The sequence below is a fragment of the Protopterus annectens genome, chromosome 7.part0 (genome assembly GCF_019279795.1).
Source record: "Protopterus annectens isolate FY-2018-M chromosome 7.part0, PAN1.0, whole genome shotgun sequence".
In the NCBI taxonomy this organism is placed as follows: Eukaryota; Metazoa; Chordata; order Ceratodontiformes; family Protopteridae; genus Protopterus; species Protopterus annectens.
Window position 1 is genome coordinate 129,877,369 of NC_056739.1, and position 25,464 is coordinate 129,902,832.

The window sequence follows — 25,464 nt, forward strand, 5'->3', positions numbered from 1 at the left end:
TTCTGGTACAAAGCTGGGCACCAACTTCCAGCATGACTTTGAACAACCTTTCTGGTACAAAATCAGGCACTAACATCCAGCACAGCTGTGATCAACATTTATGGTACAAAAAAGTAGACACCAACTTCCAGCACCATGGATGAACCAACCACCTTTACGGTACAAAGTCAGACTTCAACTTCCAGCATGGTGTGAAAAACGTTTCTGGTACAAATCCAGACATGGAATTCCATGCAACAACCTGTGTGCAGCACCAGTGCAAAGCGTCTGTCTTTACAGACTGTCTGCACACACAGACATCTAGCTTAATGCGTATTCTTTATACTAAAAAACTCCTCACATGTACATGATGCTACTGCAACAAAGTATCAGTACACTGCATTATAATGTTGCATCCAGTTTTGCAAGTTATACTCGGCCTAGTCACAGTTCAGTATCTGGAAAGGATGATGAACAAACCATTATGCATAAAACTTTGAGCCAGGTTTGGTGAACCATATCTAGTCCTAGTTACACACCATGAAATCAGGAAGCTATTCCAGCATCATACTGTTCTACCACAATAATTTATTTTTTATTTATTTATTTAAATTTGTTGACCGGGAGTGTCCGACTGGACGTAGGTCCATTTTCAGCGGAGGCCCGGGGAGAAAAGCTCCACAGTAAAATAAACAGACAGTAGTTACATTGGATTACATAGCGATTAACAATTTAACATAGCAATTACTTACAACATATTTACAGATGAAGAACATAGTACATCAGTAGACAACTAGAATCTTTATCTGTGAAGTACATAACAGACATTAACAAATGTTACAATGAGAAGTTCCTGCTGTATAATAAGTACTAGGCTTATGAGCACGGCCGGCCTTAGGCATAGGCGAACTAGGCGACCGCCTAGGGCGCCGTACAGGCCGGCCTCAAAAGGGCGCAATTTGGACCGTAGTTCTGTTGTGACGTCCCCTAACTGGGAAAACCCTTAGAGACAACTACAACATTTATTTTTTTTTAAATTTCACCGCCGCCCATAGAGGCTAGCAATTACGCCTTCCCCGGCCTCAAATTGGCACAATTTACGGATCGGAGTTCTGCTGTCTGATGACCCCCTAATCGGGAAAAGCCAAAAAACAACATTTTTTTTTTAAATTTCACTGCCGAGAGGCTAGCAACAATTGCGCCCTCCCCCACTTAAGCAGGGCACAATTTACGGACCGGAGTTCTGCTGTGTGACGACTCTGACGAGTCATAAGTCAACACTCGTAAGCCTGTCAGCAAGACCGTTGCTGCGCCCAAAGTTTCTTACTGACATGTCAGACTATTTTTTTAAAGCTGTCAGTACACAAACATTTATTCACATTTTCCTTTTTAAAACTCTAAAAACGGAAGGTATGTTTCTGTGTGTGTGTGTAGGGGGGGGTAGGACAGTGCAACACATGAACGTTATACTATATTTTGTAGACAGTGCAACACATGAAAGTTATACTGTATTTTTTTGTGCGCCGGTTGCTTCAGTTCCGGTTAACAGCAGAGTTTTCTGTAGCCTTAAAAACTAAAGACGTTAAATGTGTGTCGTCTCTGCTTTCCCTTTTTGACTTTTGGTAGTGAAATGTTCTAGTTTTGTTCTTTCTGACCTGCATATTTTTTGCCAAATCTACTTGGGCTTAAAGTTCTTCCGGTTGCTTCAGTTCCGGTTAACAGCAGAGTTTTCTGTAGCCTTAAAAACTAAAGACGTTAAATATGTGTCGTCTCTGCTTTCCCTTTTTGACTTTTGGTAGTGAAATGTTCTAGTTTTGTTCTTTCTGACCTGCATATTTTTGCCAAATCTACTTGGGCTTAAAGTTCTTCCGGTTGCTTCAGTTCCAGTTAACAGCAGAGTTTTCTGTAGCCTTAAAAACTAAAGACGTTAAATATGTGTCGTCTCTGCTTTCCCTTTTTGACTTTTGGTAGTGAAATGTTCTAGTTTTGTTCTTTCTGACCTGCATATTTTTTGCCAAATCTACTTGGGCTTAAAGTTCTTCCGTACATTGTAGATTTGAATTGTTCAATGCTTTTGTATGGTTCCTGTGCATTCTTTTCTGCAAATTAGTTGTTTTAATGTTGGTGTTAAGCTATTGTTATGGTTTTCATCTTGACTTTTTTTTTTTTTTGAAGACATAAAAAGGTATTTTTTCATTTTTAGTGTGTTCAGATATTTTAGCGTTTCTGTCTTCTCTTCCCCCTCTCTCTCCCTCCTTCTGTGTGTTTCTGCAGTCTCTACATCCTTTTAGCCTTTGGCATGGTCCCATTTAGGCAGCCTATGCGTTTTTTAAATTTACATGGTACTGCTGTGGATGGTCACCAGATTCTGTAAAAGATGAATATCGCTGTCTTTTTCTTCCTTCTAGTACCGCTTCTCTTCTGCTTGCTCCGCATACCAGGAATCTAGCTGCCACCATACTGCCCTCTTAAATTACTGCCTTTGTGTGATCAGAAGTGGCCACTTTTCATTTGCCCCCCCCCCCCCATTCTCTGTTGTGCAGTAGATTTTATATGTTGGTGTGATATTTTATTCACTCATCTTTTTCATATCCCTTGTCATTCTTTTCACTCTACAGTGTGCATCTCCTTTCTTATTTAGATCATTCAGCAAAAAATGTACCCAAAGAATGGCGTACAGCTACAGTGGTCCCACTCCACAAAGGTGGTGCCACAACGGACCCCGGGAACTATCACCCCATAAGCCTGACTAGTCTGGTCTGTAAAGCTATGGAGCGTATTATCATGGAACTCATAAACAAAGACGTTGGGAGCCTCCAGACACTGGACCCTACCCAATTCGGCTTTGTTAAGGGCAGATCTTGCCTCTTAAACCTAGTTGATTTCTTTGAAACAGTTACCAAAGCCATAGATGAGGGTAAGGTAGTCCACACAGCCTACATGGACCTCACAAAAGCCTTCGACACAATACCCCACTCGGGCATCATAAATAAGCTTACCAGCTTAAATATCAACCCCTATATCACAAGATGGGTTGCAAACTGGCTCAGGGATAGAACCCACATGGTCAGAATCGCAGGTTTCATGTCCGAATCCAAATCAGTCACAAGTGGCGGCCACAGGGCTCAGTTCTGGGACCTCTCTTGTTCGGTATATACTTCTCTGTGGTTCAGGCTAACACGGGGGGACTATGGCTGACAAAGTTCGCAGATGACTGCAAACTGGGAGCCATAATCGACTCTCCAGCTGACACAAGCATCCTCCAAAAGGGTCTCACAGAGATGGATGCTTGGTGCCAGAGCCACGGCCTCAAGCTAAATGCTAAAAAGTGCATAGTCATCCCCTTTGGGAAAAGTGCCCACAAATTACCACATAGGTGGTAATCCATTAAGTACGGAAGAAGTAATTGGAGATTTGGGGACCAACATAGATAGTAATCTCTCCTTTGATAATCACGTTGCCAAAGTGGTTAGAAAGACCTTCTATATAGCCCACCTTATCATGAAAGGATTTGCATCTAGATCAAGAGAGGTCATTGTGCCCCTCTACTCGTCACTCATCAGGCCCATAATTGAATACAATGCCCCTTTTGGGATGTACCTTACCCGACACCTTCAGCAACTGGGGAGACCCCAAAAGTACCTCACGTCAGGCTGGCAACTTGGCACCATAAAAATCTACTGCCAATCATTAGCGGACCGGAGTTCTGCTGTGATGACCCCTTACCAGGAAAAGCCAAAAAGACCAACATTTCATGGGGAGTGATCCTGTGGATGTGGCTCAAATAGTTGTGTTTCATGACTGTTGTGTGGGTGGGGCTTAAGGGGCGCCAGGAGCACTACTTCGCCTAGGGTGCCATTTCGGCTAAGGCCGGCCCTGCTTATGAGCATCTGAGCTTGCTATAATCAAGGTAGTTAGTGGAGTGGAAAGAAAGGTAGTGGTTGGATGGGGTGGATGATATTAGAGTGGGCGTTGCAAGGGCATAGCCAGCATGTTTTTAGGTGCGCTTTTAGTAAAGTTTTGAAGTGGGTGCATGATGGTACGGAGGTAATTGTGGGTGGGAGTGAGTTCCATAATTTGGCTATGGCGCAAGAGAATAGTGCTTCACCAGCAGAGTTATTGGCTTTAGTGATCTGCAAGTGATTTTTGTTGCTGGATCTTAGTGGTCTGGTGGTGCGATAGGGTTGGAGTAGATTCTGGAGGGATGGGACATTTAGTAGATGGCTTACTAGTTTGTGGAAGAGTGAGAGTTGATACCACTGAAGGAGGTGAGGGAGTTCAAGCCAGCCCAGTTCAGCAAGTGAGAGACAGTGGTGACAGGATGCCCCTGTGGCGAATTTGGCGATTTTGTTGTAGCAGGTCTCTAGCTTGTTTAGATCACATTGCCTTAGGTTGGTATATATTGGAGAGGCATAAAGTAGGGTGGAGATAAGGTGGGAATTTGCTATTGAAATCTTTGCTGCTTTGGTGAGAAATTGCTTATTTCTGTATAACGCACCTAGTTTTTTCTGGACTTTTTTTATGGTCATGGATATGTGAATGTCAAATTTTAGTTTATTGTCTACTTCCACTCCTACCAATTTGGTGTGTTCAGCTGGGTATATAGTGGTGTTGTCTTTTGCTGTGATGTTAAAGTGAGAGTTGTTTTGAGTATGTTTGGTGGGTTGGAAGATGAGTAGTTTAGTTTTGTTTGGGTTGAGTATTAATTGGGCATTGGATAACCATGTTTCAACAGAGGAAAAGGCTTCCTGTGTGACTTTTTGCAGTTTGGGTACGGACTGGGCTGAGCAGATGATGGTGGAGTCATCTGCGTATTGTATGAGTGTGCATGTTTGGTGGCAGAGGCTAGATTACTGGTGTAAACAGAGAAGAGTAGGGGTCCAAGGATGGATTCTTGGGGAACCCCTATGGAGACAGGTAGTTGGGGAGAGATGTCATTCTGCCATACAACGGATTGTTGGCGGTCAGACAGGTAACTCTGAAACCAGTTGGTGACTGATTGTGAGAAGGATAGGTTATTGAGGACAGAGATAAGTTGTTTGTGTGGGACCATGTCAAATGCTTTAGATAGGTCTAGGAAAGTAGCAGAGGAGAGATAGCCATTGTTTTTATGCTGAAGGATAGTGTTAGTAAAGGAGAGTAAGGCAGTGGTGGTGCTATGGTTTGGTCGGAAACCATGCTGAGTACTGGAAAGGAGGTTGTTAGTAAGGAGGTAGTCTGAGACCTGAGAGTGTATGCATCTCTCTAGTATTTTGGAGAGTGGAGAGAGAATAGCTATGGGGCGGTAATTGGTTAGTTCTGCGGAGGGTCCGCCTTTGTGGAGGGGAATTATATGTGATACTTTCCACAGTGTGGGAACATAACTTTCTGACAGAGATCGGTTAATCATGATGGATACTGGGTAGGCCAGAGCATCAGCTGCGATTTGTAGGTATTCACTTGGGAGGTTGTCTGCTGCTAATTTGGTGGGTTTAAGTTTAGTTGAGAGTTTTTTTTTATGTTGGAGGTAGGAACAGGAGAAAAAGAGAAGGCAGTGGGGAGATTACTAGTTGAAGGTGTGGGTTGGAGGGGAGGGGGGTTGTGTTGTTTAGCTAGTGATAGTATGGTTTGGGTGAAGTGTGTGTTGAATGAGGTAGCAATATTTTCTGAGGAGTGAGGGATGTTAGGAGGAGGGGTACTGACTTTACCTGGGTGGAGAATGGAGTTTATGGAGGACCAGAATTGTTTGGGGCTGTGTTGTGAGGAGTCTAGGGCAGACTGGTAGTATTGGAATTTGTCCTGTTTTATTAGCTTTTTGACTCTATTGCGTAGTTCTAGAAATTTCTGTCTAGCTGAGGGGGTTTTGGTTTTGCGCCAGTGCTCCCAGGCTTTATCCCTGTTTTTCATTTCTGACCTAGTGGTTTTCTGTAGCCATGGGGAAGGTTGTGCTTTGGTTCTGGAAAATCTTATGGGGGCATGGTAATTAAGAATGTTCAGGAAGGCAGTATTAAAAAATTCAACTGCGTTATCTAGACTGAGGTACTTTAGAGGATGCCAGTTACATTCTTTGAAGGATGAGATGAATGTGAGTGGGTTAAAGTTTAGTTTTTTACGTATTTGACGGTAGATGACAGGTTTAGCTTGGTATAGGTATTTTTTGAGTAGGAATGTTGGGGAGTGATCACTGAAGCTATCTGATAAGCAGCCTGTTATATATGACTGGGGGCTCTTACTGACTAGTATCCAATCCAGGGTAGTGTGCTTGCTGGAGTTTTTATTTATCCTGGCTGGTGACTGGACTAGTTGGGTGAAGCCATGAAGGTGTACATGATGGGTTGGACTGTTGCCAGAACAGGATTGCCAGTCAATATTGAAATCATCTAAGATGATAGTTTCTTGGGGGAGATGGTGGGTAGACTAGCTGAGGAGGTTTTCTAGTGGAGGGATGTTTTGGCCAGGTGAGAAGTAGCATCCAATTATGTTGATGGTTTTGTTTTGGTTAATTTTGAGGTTGGTATATATTATTTCTTCATTGCCTGTTTGTGGAGCTGATGATTTTAAGATCTGGATGTTTAGATGCTGTTTAAATATTATAGCTACACCACCTCCTTTTTTGTTTAGCCGGTCTACTCTTAGTATGCCGTAACCTGTAGGGAGTATTTGCTTACTGCTAATGTGAGGTTTTAGCCAGGTTTCTGTCAGGATGACTATATCTGGGGAGTACAAGTCTATGGTGGCATGGAGTTCATGGACTTTGTTGGATATACTTCTAATATTTAGGCTTAGTAGAAGGAAGTCACTTGGCTTTCTATTGGCTGTAATATGGGAGAAGTTGTGGTTTATAGTCTGATTATGAGGATTGGGGTTGGAGATGGTAGGGCCAGGGTTGGGGTGGATGTCTCCACTTAGGGCTAGTTTTGATATGCATGAGGTTATTAGTTTTCTCAGTTCTTGAATGTGTTTGTTTATAAGGGAAACTTTGATTGTGTTCTTTGGATAATGGGTATGGTGGGAGGGTTACTATGTTAAGTTGTAGGGATGCTTTATGTTTGAGTAATATAGTTGGTAGAATATGTGGGGATACATAGGGATGGTTCTTGAGTTGGTGGGAGGGAGCTGAGTGTGGGTGAGACATGAGTGGTGGTGTGAGTAGTAGTACAGTGGTAGTGGTTGAGTTGGGGAATGATGGAGCTTTGGTAGGATGTAAGATATGCAAGGAGAGTGCATGCAGTGAGCATAGGAAAGGTATGCTTGTACATGTTAGTTGAGGAGGTGTGATAGTAGTGGGAAGATGGAGGAGGTAGTGTTGAGTTAGCTGTGGTTGGCTATTGGAAAGATGGGAGGGGTTTGCGTGCAATAAAGGTGCGACCACTGCGGGCGGCAGGGAACAGGGCGCAGGGTGGGGAGCGAAGCGGGTAGAGACCCTGTTAGTTGCTCGTATGAGGGGGCTGGAAACAATCACAAAGCAAAGACAAGTATGTATTAAGAAACAATCACAATTGACCAAGGACTGCTCTGAAACTGTAAGTCATTTCTTAATTTCTCAGGTGGAAAAACAGGATAACCTTGAATCAGTAGGCTACTGTGGTCATAGTTTAAATTAACAAACACACAGTATTGATCAGTTATGGATACTATTTGCTAACAGAAGGGAATAAGAGAAAGTGGAAGGTGTGTGTGTGTGTGTGTGTGTGTGGTGGGGGCTGCTTACAAGCCAAAGCAGAGTGCTCTCCAGGGGAAAATGAATATTGGCTCAAACAGGTAGATACATACTCAAAGTTAACTGTAGCTGTTTGCAGACAGTTCAGACCCAGACTGCGCTTTTCTTACAAGAATGTTAAAGGTGGTACCGCAGTTGAATACTTAAGAGCGGTGTTAGGTCTAGAAAAGAAGAGTACAGAGAGGAGTAAGCACTTTTGAGATGGTAAATATATATTATAAAGATTATAAAAAACACACTGAGCAAATAGCTACCGCATGCAGGACAATGTCTTGAACCAACTACTTAGTATATGCAGATACTGAGCCAATTGAAAGAACATTAGAAAAAAAACCCCAGACAGTTATGCAGTCACAGATAAAAATATAGCGAGCAGCAATCTGTCATGGTTCTCTAATGTGATTCTATCCACCAGTAACAGCACAATTATATAGAAATAATTTAGACACTAGTATGAGCTGTCTACACACAATACAATTACATGAATAACATTAGTGAACAAGGTGCAGCTATGCAAATAGACCATACATACTATTATACTAAAAACAACTTGGTGCATACAAAATGCTAGCATGCCATAGTAACATCCAATAACAAAGCATAAATCATATTAGATGTATAATAAGCTATATGTATAATATAATATAATATATGTATAATAAGCTGCAAAGTTGGCACATCCTTTCTCATTACATGCATTCAGATTTTCAGTCTCCACTGCATGGAATGTACCCAAGTAAAACAATTTCTGCTGGGTACTATGACTACCTGATGCAGCAGTTAAATGGAAGTAAAAACACAGAGTTTAAACAAGTCCAATTTAAACACCTGATCAAGTGAAAGTTGATAGCCAGTCCCGAGGTTATGCAGCTTTGAAGTTGGTTAACTAAGGAGGTGCAGGGGTGAGCAACCAGCATGGGAGTGTGGGATTGCCCCTTAAAGCACCCATGTCTTTACTTTTAGCTAAATTTTCCTTGTTTTGTTTAAATAGTCCACCACGTAAATAATGCTCAGTAAACTTCATCATACAAAGTGCTCCTTTAAAGTTAAAACTTCATTCATCAGTGTAATTAAACTTATCACAGAATTATCTTTTCTTTCTACAGAGATATTTTGCTACTCAAAAACCCTTTAGTAACTTTTATTTTTTTATTTCATTTCCACTTCTCTCCCTGCCACAGATCAAGAATGTTCCACTAATTTTCCTACTTAAATCTTACGCTGTTTCACAAAGTAATTTGTTTCAGCTTGCCTGACTAATGCTAGGCAGAATTGATTGTGAAATGTTTTCTGTTGCTCACTGCCCACAGTTAAACATTTCTGACGTGTCTTACTAAGATCAGCAAAGTGCTGCTAGCAACTAAATTTACACTCTCTTCCAAAGGGTTAGTAGATGAAGAAATTGTTATATGACATATCATCATCTTCTTTCGGCTGTTCCCGTCAGGGGTCACCACAGCGGATCATCTGTTTCCATTTCTTCCTGTCCTCTGCATCTTGCTCTTTCACACTAACCACCTGCATGTCTTCTCTCACCACATCCATAAACCTCATCTTAGGCCTTCCTCTTTTCCTCTTACCTGGCAGCTCCATCCTTAGCATCCTACTCCCAATATACCCAGCATCCCTCCTCAGCACATGTCCAAACCAACGCAATCTCACCTCTCTTGCTTTGTCTCCAAACTGTCCAACCTGAGCTGACCCTCTAATATACTGATTCCTAATCCTGTCCCATCCTAGTCACACCCAGTGCAAATCTTAACATCTTTAACTCTGCCACATACAGCTCTGACTCCTGTCTTTTCGACAATGCTACCGGCTCCAACCCATATAACATAGCTGGTCTCACTACCCTCTTGTAGACCTTCCCTTTCACTCTTATTGGTACCAGTCTGTCACAAATCACTCCTGACACTCTTCTCCACCCATTCCACCCTGCCTGTACTCTCTTCTTCACCTCTCTTCCACACTCACCATTACTCTGAACTGTTGATCCCAAGTACTTAAACTCATCCACCTTTACCAACTCTACTCCCTGCATCCTCACCATTCCTCTACCCTCCCTCTCATTTACGCAAATATATTCTGTTTTAGCCCTGCTGACCTTCATTCCTCTCCTCTCTAAAGCATATCTCCACCTCTCCAGGGTCTCCTCAACCTCGTCCCTACTCTCACTACATATCACAATGTCATCTGCAAACATCATAGTCCACGGGGCCCCCTGTCTAATTTCATTTGTCAACCTGTCCTTCACCACTGCAAATAAGAAAGGGCTCAGAGCTGATCCTTGATGTAATCCCACCTCCACCTTATATGCAGATGATATATATATATATATATATATATATATATATATATATATATATAGCAAGACCATATAAACAAAGTGATATACCCGGTAATTTTTGGCTAGGGAAATGTCGTTTTAACTCATGTAACCACAAAATTAAGTACATAAAGTACAGGCAGCTGCCATTTGACTTACTACTTCTCTGAAATGAAAATTCTCAATTTCCCAGGAGTGAAAAGTACTGAAAATGTTTGTATCTAGCAAAAATGTAAGGATAGAGGGTCAATGAAATGTAAATGGACCAACTTTTGCAAGTGTACAGTAAACACACATCAAAGCAATTCAGTTAAAAAGAAGCAGTGATTCTGCTTTCACAGACCATCTAAAAAGACAGACACACATCAATATTATTTATCTAAATGAAGAGAACAATGAAACTCTCATTTATGACTTATAGGCTGTGTTATGTTATAGGGACAAACTCTATTCTGGGAGGAGAACACAGACGAAAAACAAAATGACATCATTGTGAAGTTCACAAGGTAACCAGTTTGGGTTTAAGATGCAGTTGAAGTGCGCAAAATATCAAGATATTACGAGAAAGTACACATTTTAAAGTTGCAAGGTGACGTTTTTCTTTAAACTAGTCAAAAATACATGCAATAAGCTTTTTATTGGGATCACCAGTATTAACCCAAGAAATTGATGAACCACTACCCTCAAGTGCTTTTGTCAGGAGGGGCATGTCACCCTGCATACTCCACTTTAACAGCAAAGCCACCACCCCCTTATTTAAAAATGTTAGCAAAGCCGTGGCATATGTGCAAAAAGCCATTTAGAGGTAATGTGTTTCTTCAGACATCCAGAAGTAGAAAAACAAAACTCAAACTGCATGTATAGATCACAATCCCTAATCACAAAAAAACAAACTCTAAACCAGCAACAAGTCAAACAGTATCAGAGCTATCATTCAGCAAAACACTGCAGAGAGGTATAACTTGGGAAAAACGTTCAGTAAAAGCAAGTTGCTTAAATGGATCTGAGAAAAGCAGATGCAACAAATAGACAGTGGCCCATCAAAATCTTGGCAGCAGTATGGGGGCACAGCCACAGAGTTATTTTCAGACAACATCCAGAAATCTACATGAAGCAAAGGGCGTGTGTATGTGTGTGTGTGTGTGTGTGTGTGTGTACTTATGCACATCTCTCTGGGGAGAAAAATGTGAGCACTGTTTCCTAGAAAGCATACAAATATGGCAGTTAACCATTAAAGAGGTGATGGAGGTTTTAGTATGCAGCAACCACAAAGTTTGTTAAACTAGTCCTAAATGACTCTACTGCAGAAGAAACTTTCACCAAAGGCAAAGAAAGGATTAGCTACAGAAATTGTGTGACAAATAATTTTATTCTATATTACTACAAAAGGAAAACCAAAGTATAGAATAAAGTCACAGTCCACTTGTAAAATCTACACGCATATAATAGAAAGTACTGGACAACTCTACTCAAACTGTTTAATCCAAAGACAAAGCTTTCAGGTTTAAACAAGCCTTTATCAGTGTATCTTCTTTCGGCTGCTCCCGTCAGGGGTCGCCACAGCAGATAAACTGTTTCCATGTCTTCCTGTCCTCTGCATCTTGCTCTGTCACACCAACCACCTGCATGTCTTCTCTCACCACATCCATAAACCTTAACTTAGGCCTTCCTCTTTTCCTGTTACCTGGCAGCTTCATCCTTAGCATCTTTTTCCCCAATATACTCTGCATCCCTCCTCAGCACATGCCCAAACCAACGTAATCTTGCCTTTCTGGCTTTGTCTCCAAATCTTCCAACCTGGGCTGACCCTCTAATATACTTATTCCTAATCCTGTCCATCCTCGTCACACCCAGTGCAAATCTTAACATCTTCAACTCTGCCATGTCAAGCACTGACTCCTGCCTTTTTGTCAATGCCACTGTCTCCAACCCATATAACATAGCTGGTCTCACTACCCTCTTGTAGACCTTTCCTTTCACTCTTACTGGTACTCGTCTGTCACAAATCACTCCTGACACTCTTCTCCACCCACTCCATCCTGCCTGTACTCTCTTCTTCAACCTCTCTTCCACACTCACCATTACTCTGAACTGTTGATCCCAAGTATTTAAACTCATCCACCTTCGCCACCTCTACTCCCTGCATCCTCACCATTCCTCTATCCTCCCTCTCATTCGCACACATATATTCTGTCTTAGTCCTGCTGACCTTCATTCCTCTTCTCTCTACAGCATATCTCCACCTCTCCAGGGTCTCCTCTACCTGTTCCCTGCTCTCACTACAGATCACAATGTCATCTACAAACAACATAGTCCACGGGGACTCCTGTCTGATCCCGTCTGTCAACCTGTCCATCACCATTACAAATAAGAAAGGGCTCAGAGCTGAACCTTGATGTAATACCACCTCCACCTTAAACGTATCCGTCACTCCCACCGCAGACCTCACTGCTGTCACACAACCCTCGTACATCTCCTGTACCACTCTTACATACTTCTCTGACACTCCCGACTTCCTCATACAATACCACAACTCCTCTCTAGGCCCCCTGTCATATGCTTTCTCTAAATCCACAAAGACACAATGCAACTCCTTCTGACATTCTCTGTACTTCTCCATCAACACTCTCAAAGCAAACATTGCATCTGTAGTGTTCTTTCCTGGCATGAAACCATACTGCTGATCACTAATCATCACCTCCCTTCTTAACCTAGCTTCCACTACTCTTTCCCATAACTTCATGCTGTGACCGATTAATTTACTCCCTCTGTAGTTACTACAGCTCTCCACATCACCCTTATTCTTAAAAATCGGTACCAAAACACTTTTTCTCCATTCCTCAGGCATCCTCTCACTTTCCAAGATTTCATTAAACAATCTAGTTAAAAACTCCACTGCCATTTCACCTAAACACCTCCATGTTTCCACAGGTATGTCATCTGGACCAACAGCCTTTCCGTTCTTCATCCTCTTCATAGCTATCCTTACTTCCTCCTTGCTAATCCACTGCACTTCATGATTCACTATCCTCACATCATCCAACCTTCTCTCCCCTCTCATTCTCTTCATTCATCAGCCCCTCAAAGTACTCCTTCCATCTGCTCAACACACTCTCCTCGTTTGTGAGTACGTTTCCCTCATTATCCTTTATCACCTTTACCTGCTGCACATCTTTACTAGCTCGGTCCCTTTGTCTAGCCATTCGGTATAGTATAACATCAGAAAATAACAGTCCATTTATATATTAATCACACACAGCCCATTAATTAAACAATTAACAATCAATTAAAACCTTAAAGTAAAACAATATTAATGCAGGCATATTTGCTTATGTCACAAAACTGGTTTCAGTGACACTGTTTGATTTAAACCAGGTAATTTGTCAGCATTGATTCGCAGAATATATTCATATTCTCTGACTTCCAGTTTATTATTGATGTCACCCCTTCTCAAATTTTTAACAACTCTGTCTATAACCCTAAACATAAAAATGTGACCACTTCCACATTCATTAGTATGTTAACCTAGTGAGTGAGTGCTGATATTCCTTCTAATATCCGACCCGTGTTCAATAATTCTTTTAGTCTCCTAGTGGATTTACCTACTTAGAAGGCTATGAATAGCTTACACGTTGCAAGGTGAACTATATTTGTTGTGTTACATGTTGTAGAACCTCTAAACCTATATTCTTTTCTAGTGACTGGATGAATAAACAAAACATTTTTACTAATAATGTCACAGCAGCAGCAGTTATAGCACGGAATGGTACAGTTTCTACTAGAAATCTCTTCCATTTTCATATGCATGTCTTTATAACATAATTTCTGTTTTAAGTTGGTTGTTATGTCACGACTTTTAACAGGAACACTACTGACTTATTAGTACTAATTGGTGCATTTTAAGGTTGCTACCTGAATTACACTCTCTAATAGATAATGCTCCCCAGTTTCTCATATCGGAATTGCCCCAACTTAAAACAGAAATTATGTCATAAAGACATGCATATGAAAATGGATAAAGAGATTTCTAGTAGAAACTGTACCATTCTGTGCTATAATTGCTGCTGCTGTGACGCTATTAGTAAAAATGTTTTGTTTATTCATCCAGTCACTACAAAAGAATATAGGTTTAGGGGTTCTACAACATGTAACAACAAATATAATTCACTTTGCAACGTGTAAGCTATGCATAGCCTTCTAAGTAGGTAAATCCACTAGAAGACTAAAAGAATTATTGAACACGGGTCAGATATTAGAAAAAATATCAGCACTAACTCACTAGGTTAACATACTAATGAATGTAGAAGTGTCACATTTTTATGTTTAGGGTTACAGACAGAGTTGTTAAAAATTTGAGAAGGGGTGACATCAATAACAAACTGGAAGTCAGGGAATATGAATGGATTCTGCAAATGAATGCTGACAAATTACCTGGTTTGAATCAAACAGTGTCACTGAAACCAGTTTTGAGACATAGGCAAATATGCCTGCATTAATATTGTTTTACTTTAAGGTTTTAATTGATTGTTAATTGTTTAATTAATGGGCTGTATGTGTGATTAACATATAAGTGGACTGTTATTTGGGAGACTGGCATAACAGTTAAGGTGTTTGCCTTACAGACACAAGGACTGTTATTTTCTGATGTCATACACTGATGAAGGGTTGTTTGAACCTGAAGGCTTTGTCTTTGGATTAAACAGTTTGAGTAGCGTTGTCCAGTTCTTTTTATTATATTCTATCTTACTAGATAAGTTTTTAATGCCTGCAAAACTAAACGTAAACCCAAATGGGCACATCTCCTGAGCAGAAATGGGGGGACTTTTGTGACCCACTAGGTATGACGACATGCAAATAATTATGTTACATCGGTATGGCTCTGAAGAAATACAGAATAATCAGTAAATACCCAAGTAACAGAAGGGACAACTCATGGAAAGGATCAGACAAATGGCTGGGGAAACTCTGAAATTTGAAAAGTGCGTTAATGAAACGTCTCAGAACATCAGCAAAAAATGCCATATAGAACAAAAAAATCTAGCTGTAACCCTTACTAGTGTTTAAATGTAGGCTATGTTTTATAGCCCAGGTAGCTGAATGCTGAAAATTAACTTACCCGTGTGAGTGCGGACATGTTTCTGCAAATCACCAGATGTTTTGAAAGCTTTTTTGCACATGTCTTCTGTACACTTATAAGGTTTTTCACCCGTGTGAGTTCTCACATGACTCTTCAAGCCATACCCTAAAAACAAAGAACATTTTGAGACAGAGGAAGGAGCCCAGCAACAGGTACCAAAAAAGGAAATTTCATGGCTTTAATCCTGCAAACTCCCTCCTGCTCCAGTGCCATCCTTCTTTTTTATTTAATATTTCTTAGGATGCAGCTCCAGTCTATTTATTTTCTTTGTTTTTTAAACACCCTCACTTAAAACATAGATTAATAGAAAAGAAAAAAAAACATATTAACATTTTTCCATTTAGATACATTATATATCATTTTCTTTCTTAACTATTGGTTCAGCACTACATAAATTGCTGCCTTCCCCTAAACCTCACTCTTCGTGAACATTATTTTCCATGTATTATTTCTGCAGTTCCCATTTGTGTGACATTTGCACCTTCACTCTTCATATCCAATCCCTCAAATACATTTCGTTTGAACATGATTTTCATTTTCTAGTATTTTTTTTTTCAGCCAACAGAATTAAACTTAACAAGACCTTTCTATGCCTAGGAAAATCATACCATGTGCATCTGCTCAAAATAATAATTTCCTTAGTTACAGCAGTATACTTCCCCAATATTTCTGATAGAGTACTCTGCAGGGAGTTTTTAAAATGTGCCAATTCATTACACTTCTGAAAACATGCTTCTAATTACCCCTTTCTCCCCTATTACACTTTCAACGTTTATCTACCTCTGGAAAAATTCTATGAGGTCTGTTTGGGGTACAGAAATACCTATGCAAACAGTTCCAAGCCCAAAAAAAAAAATCCTAAACTTTCTGGACTTGTTGCATACCTGGGAGCCATATATATACATATATACATATATATATATATATATATATATATATATATATACATAGATATAGATATAGATTCACTATACAATCTCAAAATACTGAAATTTCAGTATTTCAAGACTGAATAGTTGAAAAACCACATATACGAAAACACACAATCACGAATACTACAATTGCGACCATTCACACACACAAACCAGGACATAATCACACACATACACCTACCCAACTAAACAAACATAACACACACAAACACACTTAACCTACATATATATATATATATATATATATATATATATATATATATATATATATGCACACATACACACACCCCCTGCACCCCCCACTTATATATTCTAACTCCGAGGTCACACTAAACACACAAACACACAACAAACACCACAGCACACACACTAAAATCCCTACCCATTATCCTCAAACACACAACACTTACCTGAAACCCCAGTTAAATCCACAAACCGCACCACACGTCATGAACACGACACCACGATAGTGGCGGATTCGACATAGTGTAGTTTCGGTTAACTGCACTTTCCACTATTCGGTCTCGACGTACCGAACCTCGACATTTCAGTACGTCGAGATTGTCTAGTGTATCTATATATATATATATATATATATATATATATCCATACATGTGTGTGTGTGTGTGTGTGTGTACATATATATATATAAAATATATGTGTGTGTGTGTGTGTGTACTTGTAAATTCCATTACCAGTCTCTCCTTCCAATATTTTCTAAACATCTCTGACTGATTCTTAAAGTTATCGTGTTATAGTCTATCCCATTTTTTAACAGCAGCTTCTGTTCTCGACTCACCTAAAAACACTACCACAGCTGGTCTTCCACTTAGGATTTCCTTATTCCTTTCTCTTTGCCTATACTCTAATATCAATCCTTGGCAAAGAAGGAAGTCTCTAGCCTGTAGTCCAAACGTCTTCTTGGCCTCATCCTACTCTATTACCTTTCCATCTCTAGTTATTTGCTCCCAATACCTTGATTCCTTTACCAATTTTCTCCACTAGATTTCAGCCCTCTCTTACATATTTTCTGTATTTCCATACTTGCATTCAGCCCTACTGGCAAAAAATCTCCTTTCTCCATTGTTATGTTGGCTTTATTCTTAGAATACTTTTTGCTACTTTACAAACTATAATAATATTCTTTATGATGGTTGTTATTCTTCGTAAGGATCGGCATCTAAATTCTACTCTCTCCTTATTTCTTCAAATCTCCCCGGCTTCTTCATTATCCCTTTCCACTTTGAATTACAAACTTCTGCTTGTGTTATGTACATGAGCTTCAGCTGAGCAGCTCTAAAATATCCCTCCAAATAAGGTAATCCTAAATCACCTTGTTCGATAGGGTCAGCTTATCACATTTAATTTTTGCCCTCTTCCCCTCCCATATAAATTCCTTCATCTCTACTAATTATTATTCACAAAGTCTCTTCTCATTAATAATATGCCTGACCTATATGTTAGAGAGACAAACATTTTCACTGCTTGTATCCTATCTATAAACCATAAGTTTTAGGTTTTTCAGTTTTTGTATTCTTTTTTTTTATTTAATTTCTTACCACATATTGATAGCTGCAATAACAGCAACATTTTAATTCATACTTCTAAATACTTCATTTTATTGTGTCCTCATAAGTATGGGTAGTGCTGAAACAATCTGTATGTGGGTACATAATTTTTCGGTTATAGCCTTTGTTTTATGTTCATTAATTTTATATCCAGAAGAGACTTGAACTGTCTCAAAATGTTCCACAACACTGACATGTCCTTTTCTGGATGTATCAAGTTGTTATTGTTGCGTCTTTCGGCTTTTCCCGGATAGGGGTCGCCACAGCGGAACTTTGGTCCGCTAATGATTGGCAGTAGATTTTTACGTGCTGAGTTGCCGGCCCTGATGCACAACCTTCAACGAAGGTACGCCCATTCATACATATCTCCACATAGAAGACGCTCTAGCTGAGAATCAAACAGGACGTCTTGCTGTGAAGCGACAATGCTACCGCAGCACCACCACCGGAGATATAAAATACTATTTGTACATAAAGACAACTTTTCTGGATTACCATAACACTTGAGTTTGAGCCCCTTATTTTACTTGCCAATGGCTCTAAATATAAAGCAAATAAAAGGAAAAGGGGACACCTATGCCTTATTCCTCTGTTCAAATACAACATATCAGAAAGGGACCCCCACACTTTAATTCTTCCCTCAGAAAGGGATGAATGGTCTATCTGCATCAAGACCCACAAATAACAGCTGCATTTTCTTACATTCTGCTTCAATTTGATCATCACTGTTCTACTGATATTGTAGAACGTTTGCCTCCCCTACATAAAGCCAGAAGATCCATATCTATCTTTTAGCTATTCTAGACATAAGCCCTTATTACTCATGATTTACAAATGAAATTATTCTATATGAAGCGGGGTCTGACTGATCTTTACTTTCTTTGGGTAGTAGAGCCACAGCAGCTATCTCCCAAGATATCAGCACTTCACTTCCTTTTAAAATATTTTTAAACAAAATCTTCTATATCGTTATTTTTTCCTTTCTAGCTTCCACACTTCCACAAGAATACCAACTGTTCCTGAAGACTTCCCTGCATACTCAATGAGAAAACAGCACAATCATTGTTGTGAAGCCAGATAAAATGCAAGATCTTATTAAATTACAAAAAACAGCATTGTCTGCTTTATATCCTGAGAAGGTGGTATCTGTTACTCTAGAGCAAGTATTCTTCTGAACTTGATGCTTATCAAGGATATTAGCATATTAAGCTCAGAACAGAGTTTCAAACAGTGTAATTTGAATTCACCTGTGGGAAGATACAGATTTCTCAAACTCCTACTAGGGGTTCTGCCAGTACCGTAACAGTTTCAAAGAGCTGCAGCAGAGGGGACCAAGGGGTTTAAATGTCTTTTTAAACACCTTTATTAAAATATAACTTACATAGATACATATACATTAACAGAAAAGAAAACAAACCATATAAATATTTTTACCATTTGCATACATTGTATATCGTATATGTTTTTCTTTATAACCATCAATCTAACATAACATTAATTGCTAAATTCCTGCCTTCTCTTAAGCCTCACTCCTTCTCCTGAATATTATTCTGCATGTGTTATTCCCACTGATTCCATTATCTCTCAGTAATCTGCTCAGTCCTTTTTCTAAATATACCTCTTCCAATTCTTTTATCTCTTTTATAAAATTCAGTACTTTAAATATAGTTGGTTTAGATTTTTATTTCCATTTTCTAGTACTTCATTTTTTGGCAGCCAAAAGACTAAAACTTGGATAAGGCCTTACTATGTCTAGATAATTCAGATCCTATGTCCTAGCTCAAAGGAAGCATTTCCTTAGTTACAGACATTTATTCACCCAGCAGGTCTGACAAGAATACTCTGTGGGAATTTTTTTTAAAATCTGCCAACTCATTGAACTCTTTAAGACATGTTCCAAATTACATTTTTCTTCCTCATCACACCTCCAACATTTATTATCTAGATGAGGAAAAATACTTTGAAGTCTGCTTGGGGTATAAAAATATGTATGCAAATACTTCCAAGCAAAAATCCTAAACATTCTGGAATTTGCTGCATACTTGGGGACATACAAATGCCCTCCCATTGTTCCCTTGTAGATTGCTTATCCAGTCTGTCTTCCCAATCTCCTCTAACCTCCTCTGATTGAGTGCTATAACTACTATGAAATATTTTATATGGCCTACTAAATATTCTCCTTTTAACAGCAGCTTCTGTTCTAGATTCAACTAAAAACTCTATCAGAGCAAGTCCTTCACTTAGGTCACCCCTTTCTCTTTGCCTATACCATATCAAGCCCAGGTAGGGAAGGCAGTCTCTAACCATCAGTCCAAACATATTCTCGCCCTTATCTCACTCTATTACATTTCTGTCTCAATACCTTGGTTCCTTTGACAGTGATATCCAGTAAATCCCAGCCCCCCTCTTGCCAATTTTCTGTACCCCTACTGGACATAATTTCTATTGACAAATTCATTCTCCATTTCCATGTTCATTTACTTCTCAGAATACTTTCTGCAACTTTATGAATATAATAGCATGTATGGTAGTAGTTATTCTCTTTAAGGATCTGAATCCAAAATCCCACTCCCTCATTTCTTGAGCTTCATCCCGGTTTCATGGTCACCACCTTTGCACTTTAATTTGTGACCTTCTGCTTGAGTTAAGTATATCAGGTAACCATAAACCACCTTGTTCTATTGGAAGGTCTTGTCCCACTTAACTATCACTCTCTTCCCCTCTCAGATAAATTCTTTCAGTTCTTCATGAGCATCTCCAACTTTTCCTCCGGTTGATACAAAATATGGCTGACCTGCATACAAAACTAAAGGGATTAAAAACATTTTCACTGCTTATATCTTACTATCCATATCAAGAAACACAGCTTCCAGTTTCTCAGTTTTTGTATTATGTTTTTAGTCTCTTCCCATGTATCCTCAGCTGCCATAACAGAAGCTTTTTAAATCTATACTCTTAAATACTTAATCTTATTGCTCCTGATAAATATGGGTACTTCTAAACCAATCTGTATTTTACAGCTATAGCCTTTGTTTTATCTATATTAATTTTATGTTCCAAAAAGACTTGAAAGTGTCTCAAAATATTCCACAACAAAATGTCCTTTTCTGGATTTATCAAGTACAAAATATTCTGCACAAAAAGCCAACTTTTCTTGATCAGTATACTAATTATATCTTTGAATTTCTGAGTTCCTTATTTTCTTTGCCAATGGCTCTAAAGAGTTTGATGGTTTCATGCTACTGGTGACATCCAAATGTGGTGTCAGACCAAGCAACAATATGAAAAAAAACATCCTCAAGCTGAACAAAACAATGCACAGCTGGAAGTATAGTGCTGATATATGGTCATATTTAACATCTGAAGGCGTGAAACCAGACAATGAGAAATAGCAGCAGTAAAATATGTCCTGCAGGGAAAAAAAAAAGTCAAGATTTCTTGTTATGAAGCAGCAATTTCTGAGTTTTTTCTAAATATCTCAAAAATACGTTTGCATTAAGAAGAGCATAGAAACAAAATTGGTGACATAATACAGAAATATTTTAATGTAAAAAAGAAAGGCAGTTACTTGAGAAGTATATGCTGGCCACAACAGAACAACTGCAGTGATTCTGCAAGAAGATAAACCAGCTGCTTCTATATTCAGAATGTACACTGGTTTTCAGGAAAAAATATGTGCAGGTACAAAAATAGTCCCTTGTCATAGTATATGTTTGTGAAAAATTCCATAAATCTGTTTAATGGAAAACAATGTTGGTGGAAAGCTACCATAAGTCATTATAAAGTACATTTAAGAACTCATTATATGAGGAACCTCCAAGACTACTAAGAGTGTTGCTTCAATTACAGAAGTATGACCTAGTTAAGTATTTGTCAAGAAAAGGTGAATACTGCAAATATTGTGGCACAATCATATTCGCCAAAGCAGCACGACTTGTTTGCTAATGAAAGAGAAATTACCTGGCTAATTCCACAGTTACCTGTGAATGCAACTGGCATTACCAATAAACTTAGCAAACGGAATGTAAACCCCTTCATTGTAAGATGGGTTTGCCAACTGGCTCACAAACTGGACAAGCAATATCAAAGTGGGTGACTCCACATCAACCAGCAGACCTGTTACAAACAGTGGGATGCCACAGGGGTCAGTGCTGGGCCCCCTACTGGTTGGCATATACTTCTGAGAACTTCAGGTCAAAACTAAGGGGTTGTAGCTGACCAACTTTGCAGACGACTGTAGACTAGGTGCAATCAGGTGCAATCACAGAATCCCCAAATGTCAGTATACTCTAGGAGGGCCTCATGCAGATCAACAACTGGTGTATTAGTCACAGTCTCAAACTGAATGCAAAGAAATGCATCATCATTCCCTTCAGCACAATGTCCCCTCACATTATCAAATCAACAAAATACCCATGAAGTGGTAAGAGAGCTGGGATCAGAAGTTGACTGCGACCTTAACTTCAACCACCATGTGTCTACTGTAGTAAGGAAAACTTTCTATGTAGCACACTTTATTAGTAAAGGCATTGTCTTGAAAGCAAAAGTTATGACCCCCCCCCAATACTCAGTACTTATCCTGCCCATAATGCCCCATTTGGCATGTACTGCACTAAGCAGCTGCAGCAATTAGAGAGACCTGAGAGATTTCTAACAAAGAGAATCAAGGGGCACCAGCATGCGCCTCAAACAGACTGACTAAAGGCATTGTCATTATACTCCATATCTTAGGCAAAGACTTATTCCTGGCGTACACAGCAATCCAAGACCCAAACTTAAACTTGCTGCATATCTGTATATCAAATGGGACTAGGGCCACCTGTTCTAGGGACCTAAACATGGCCTGCAGTTTAAATAGGACATGCTGGAGGAACAGATTTTCTCCCATTGACTGCAGTGTCTTTGGAAAAGGCTACCAATTCATGTGAAACAGAGCAGCTCTACAACACTGTTCAAGAGGAATCTGGACGAGTGAATGCAGCACCATAAATTTTTACCAGGGATACAGCAGACAAACGTCTTGGAAATCACTAAATGCAATCTTAGGCATTGACTAGCATTTCTATGGTAATACACTGGGATGAAACTACACGGCTTAAAATGTCCTCCGGGTTGCTAGTTTAGTAATCTCCTATGACCTTATTTAAGGTTTGGAGTTCCAGCTGTATAATGAGTTTAATCCTGAGACTGCAGATGTTTCAAGAAGTGGTTAGACAAGGTTGGCAGAACAGAAAACTGCCACGAGGAAGGGAAAACAAGCATTTGTCTCATTCAAAGAAGAGATTCACTGTTTATAAAGCTAGGTGTTCAACACTGATAAATTCATAGTACCTAATCACATAGGGAAAAACAGCAAAATTATGAAAGAAATGTGCAGAGTGAACAAAGAACCTGCAATATTTTACTCTGGTGAGGAATAGCAGTGTTAAAAAGAGCAAGAAGTTCAGAATGTGCTGTGTGTAGTGCTTAACACAATAATAATTCATGGAAATGGAGAATTTCTTCTGCATAACCAGGAAGACCACAAAGAAAGAACATATGTGTGTAATATCAGGAATATATCCTTGAGGTTTGCTCCATTGGTACTGAGGGGTAACAACCTGACTAGGACCCAGGTCCCCTGAGTTTGATTAGTCACTTGTATACAAGCTAGAGCTAGCAATGGGAAAGAGAGGAATACTAAGGCTTTCCTGGCTAATCTCTCTTGGGGGATGGGGGAGGAGTGCGAGACTGCATGTTCATATGGTTGAATCCCTAGTGGGAACACCACAGCAGCACTGACTTCAAGTGGAGGACTATCCTAAGGGATTATGTAATTTGTGAGACTGAGTTACACACACTGAATGATTCAGTGCATACCAAATACAGGGCATATTACTGGGAATGTGCTGTTAAATTAAATTAGGGATGTCTTAAAAAATAAACAGATCCATAATGACCACCTAAATGACGGCCCCTCTCAGTCACCTTCCATCCCAAACATATAGAGAATGAATGAGTCTGATGTCTGAGAGAGGGTCTGATCACTGGCAGGCAGTGGGGACAAAAAACTCAACAAATGGATACTCGAGCTGTTCTGATTATTATTCAAAGTTTTTCACGATCATGAAGTTAACATAAGTAAAGGGCTTATTGATGCAAAAAAAAAAAAAAAAAAAAGACCACATATTACTGTTTACCAGCTTTTTAGATTGGATGTAATATTGTTTTATTACTTGAATGCATTTATTTTACGATTATATAATCCAGCTCTCCTAAAGTTTTAAAATTATTCTGTTTCTGAAGAACTTCTGAGATATCAAAGGAAAGAAAGCGCTAAAATGATCAGTTCATGTGCAGTCTCTTTATTCATATTTTTAACTCACTATGCCACTGAAGTTTGTTTGTTGATAAATTATATATATATATATATATAAAATTTATTTTACATTTGATGTCTGGGAATGTCGGTCTGAGCTAAGCAGCCCTTTTTCAGAGGAGGCCGGAGGAGAAAAGCTCCAATATAGATTGCATGAATAACATCCATGGTACTAATAAATGGACAAGTAACAAAAGTGTACACGATACAAAAAGCATAAAATCTTAATACAATGAAGTTAAAGAAATAACATCATATTTACTTGTGATTAGTTTTGGTAACTGTTGAAATAAGAAGTGGAATACAGCTGAAAGGAGGGATAGGAGATGGAGCTAGAGAGTTAGAAACTAGGGGAGACAGGTTTATGGGGGATGATTACACTGACATATCCATTTAGACTGTAGGTATTGTTAAGTGTCTGTTTTGAATTGTTTTTGTTGCTGAAGAATCCTGATTTGGAGTGGTATATTACTCCAAGTCTTAGCAGGGCTAAAACTGTAGAAATTTTGCCCTATTTTAGTTTTAGGTTTGTGAATTTGTAATAGCCCTTGGCTGGAACTATGGAGAGATCTTGTTGGGGTGCAGTAGGAGATTAGAGTACAGAGAGTTGGACAATAAGAGGGTTTGTAGAGAAATGAATGAATGATCTGTGTCTGAGTTAGTAGGTGAAGGTTGGGTAGTTCAAGCCAGTGTAGTTCTTTCAATGACAGACCGTGATGGTACCTATATGTATACTGTGCAGCGAATTTGGCAATCTTATTTTAAGTTGTTTCAAGTTTGGCTAATAGTCCAGTGTTGAGGTTAGTTAGAATTTGAGAACAATAGAGTAAGGTGGGTAAGAGGTAAGAGTTAGATAGGGTTAACTTAGCTTCCTTATTAAGAAACTTCCTGTTACGGTACAGTAATCCTAACTTCTGATGCATTTTCTTAATGCAATTGTTGATAATGTAAATCAAACTAAATGGTCGTCAATGATGACGCCTAGTAGTTTTGTGCTGTTGTCTACCTGTATAGGGGTATTATTTAGAGACAGCATTGTGAAAGATGATTTGATGTAGTCAAGGGTTTTTGGAAGAAGAAAGAGTAGTAGTTTAGTCTTGTTTGAATTGAGAATAAGTAGGTTATTGGATAGCCATTTTTCTACTGAGTTGAAGGAAGTCTGAGTAACTGATGTAAGTTGAGTTATAGAGTCAGCCACTGAGATGACTGTAGAGTCATATGCATACTGTATATAACAAATGAGTCAGGAGAGGAAGAGGAGAGAAGATTGGTAAAGATATTGAAAAGTAGTGGACCAAGGATGGAACCTAGAGGTACACCTGTTTTAATGGTGAGCAAGGGGGTGTGGGCTGAGAGCCATTTTACTGACTGGTAGCGATCACATAGATAACTTTTAAACCAGGATACAGTAGGAGGTGAGAAATTAAGGTTTGTCAGTTTTTGCGGAAGGAGAGGATGAGAGACT

General features: G+C 39.3%; 1 protein-coding gene across 1 annotated transcript in view; it reads right to left on the reverse strand.

The window, feature by feature from the left end:
- ZNF76 (zinc finger protein 76) overlaps positions 1 to 25,464 on the reverse strand; it is an 870,184-nt gene that overhangs the window by 364,048 nt on the left and 480,672 nt on the right. The window contains exon 9 of the mRNA XM_044076568.1: positions 15,121 to 15,246. Coding sequence (XP_043932503.1) covers positions 15,121 to 15,246 — 126 coding nt within the window. The remainder of the gene's footprint in view (positions 1 to 15,120; positions 15,247 to 25,464) is intronic.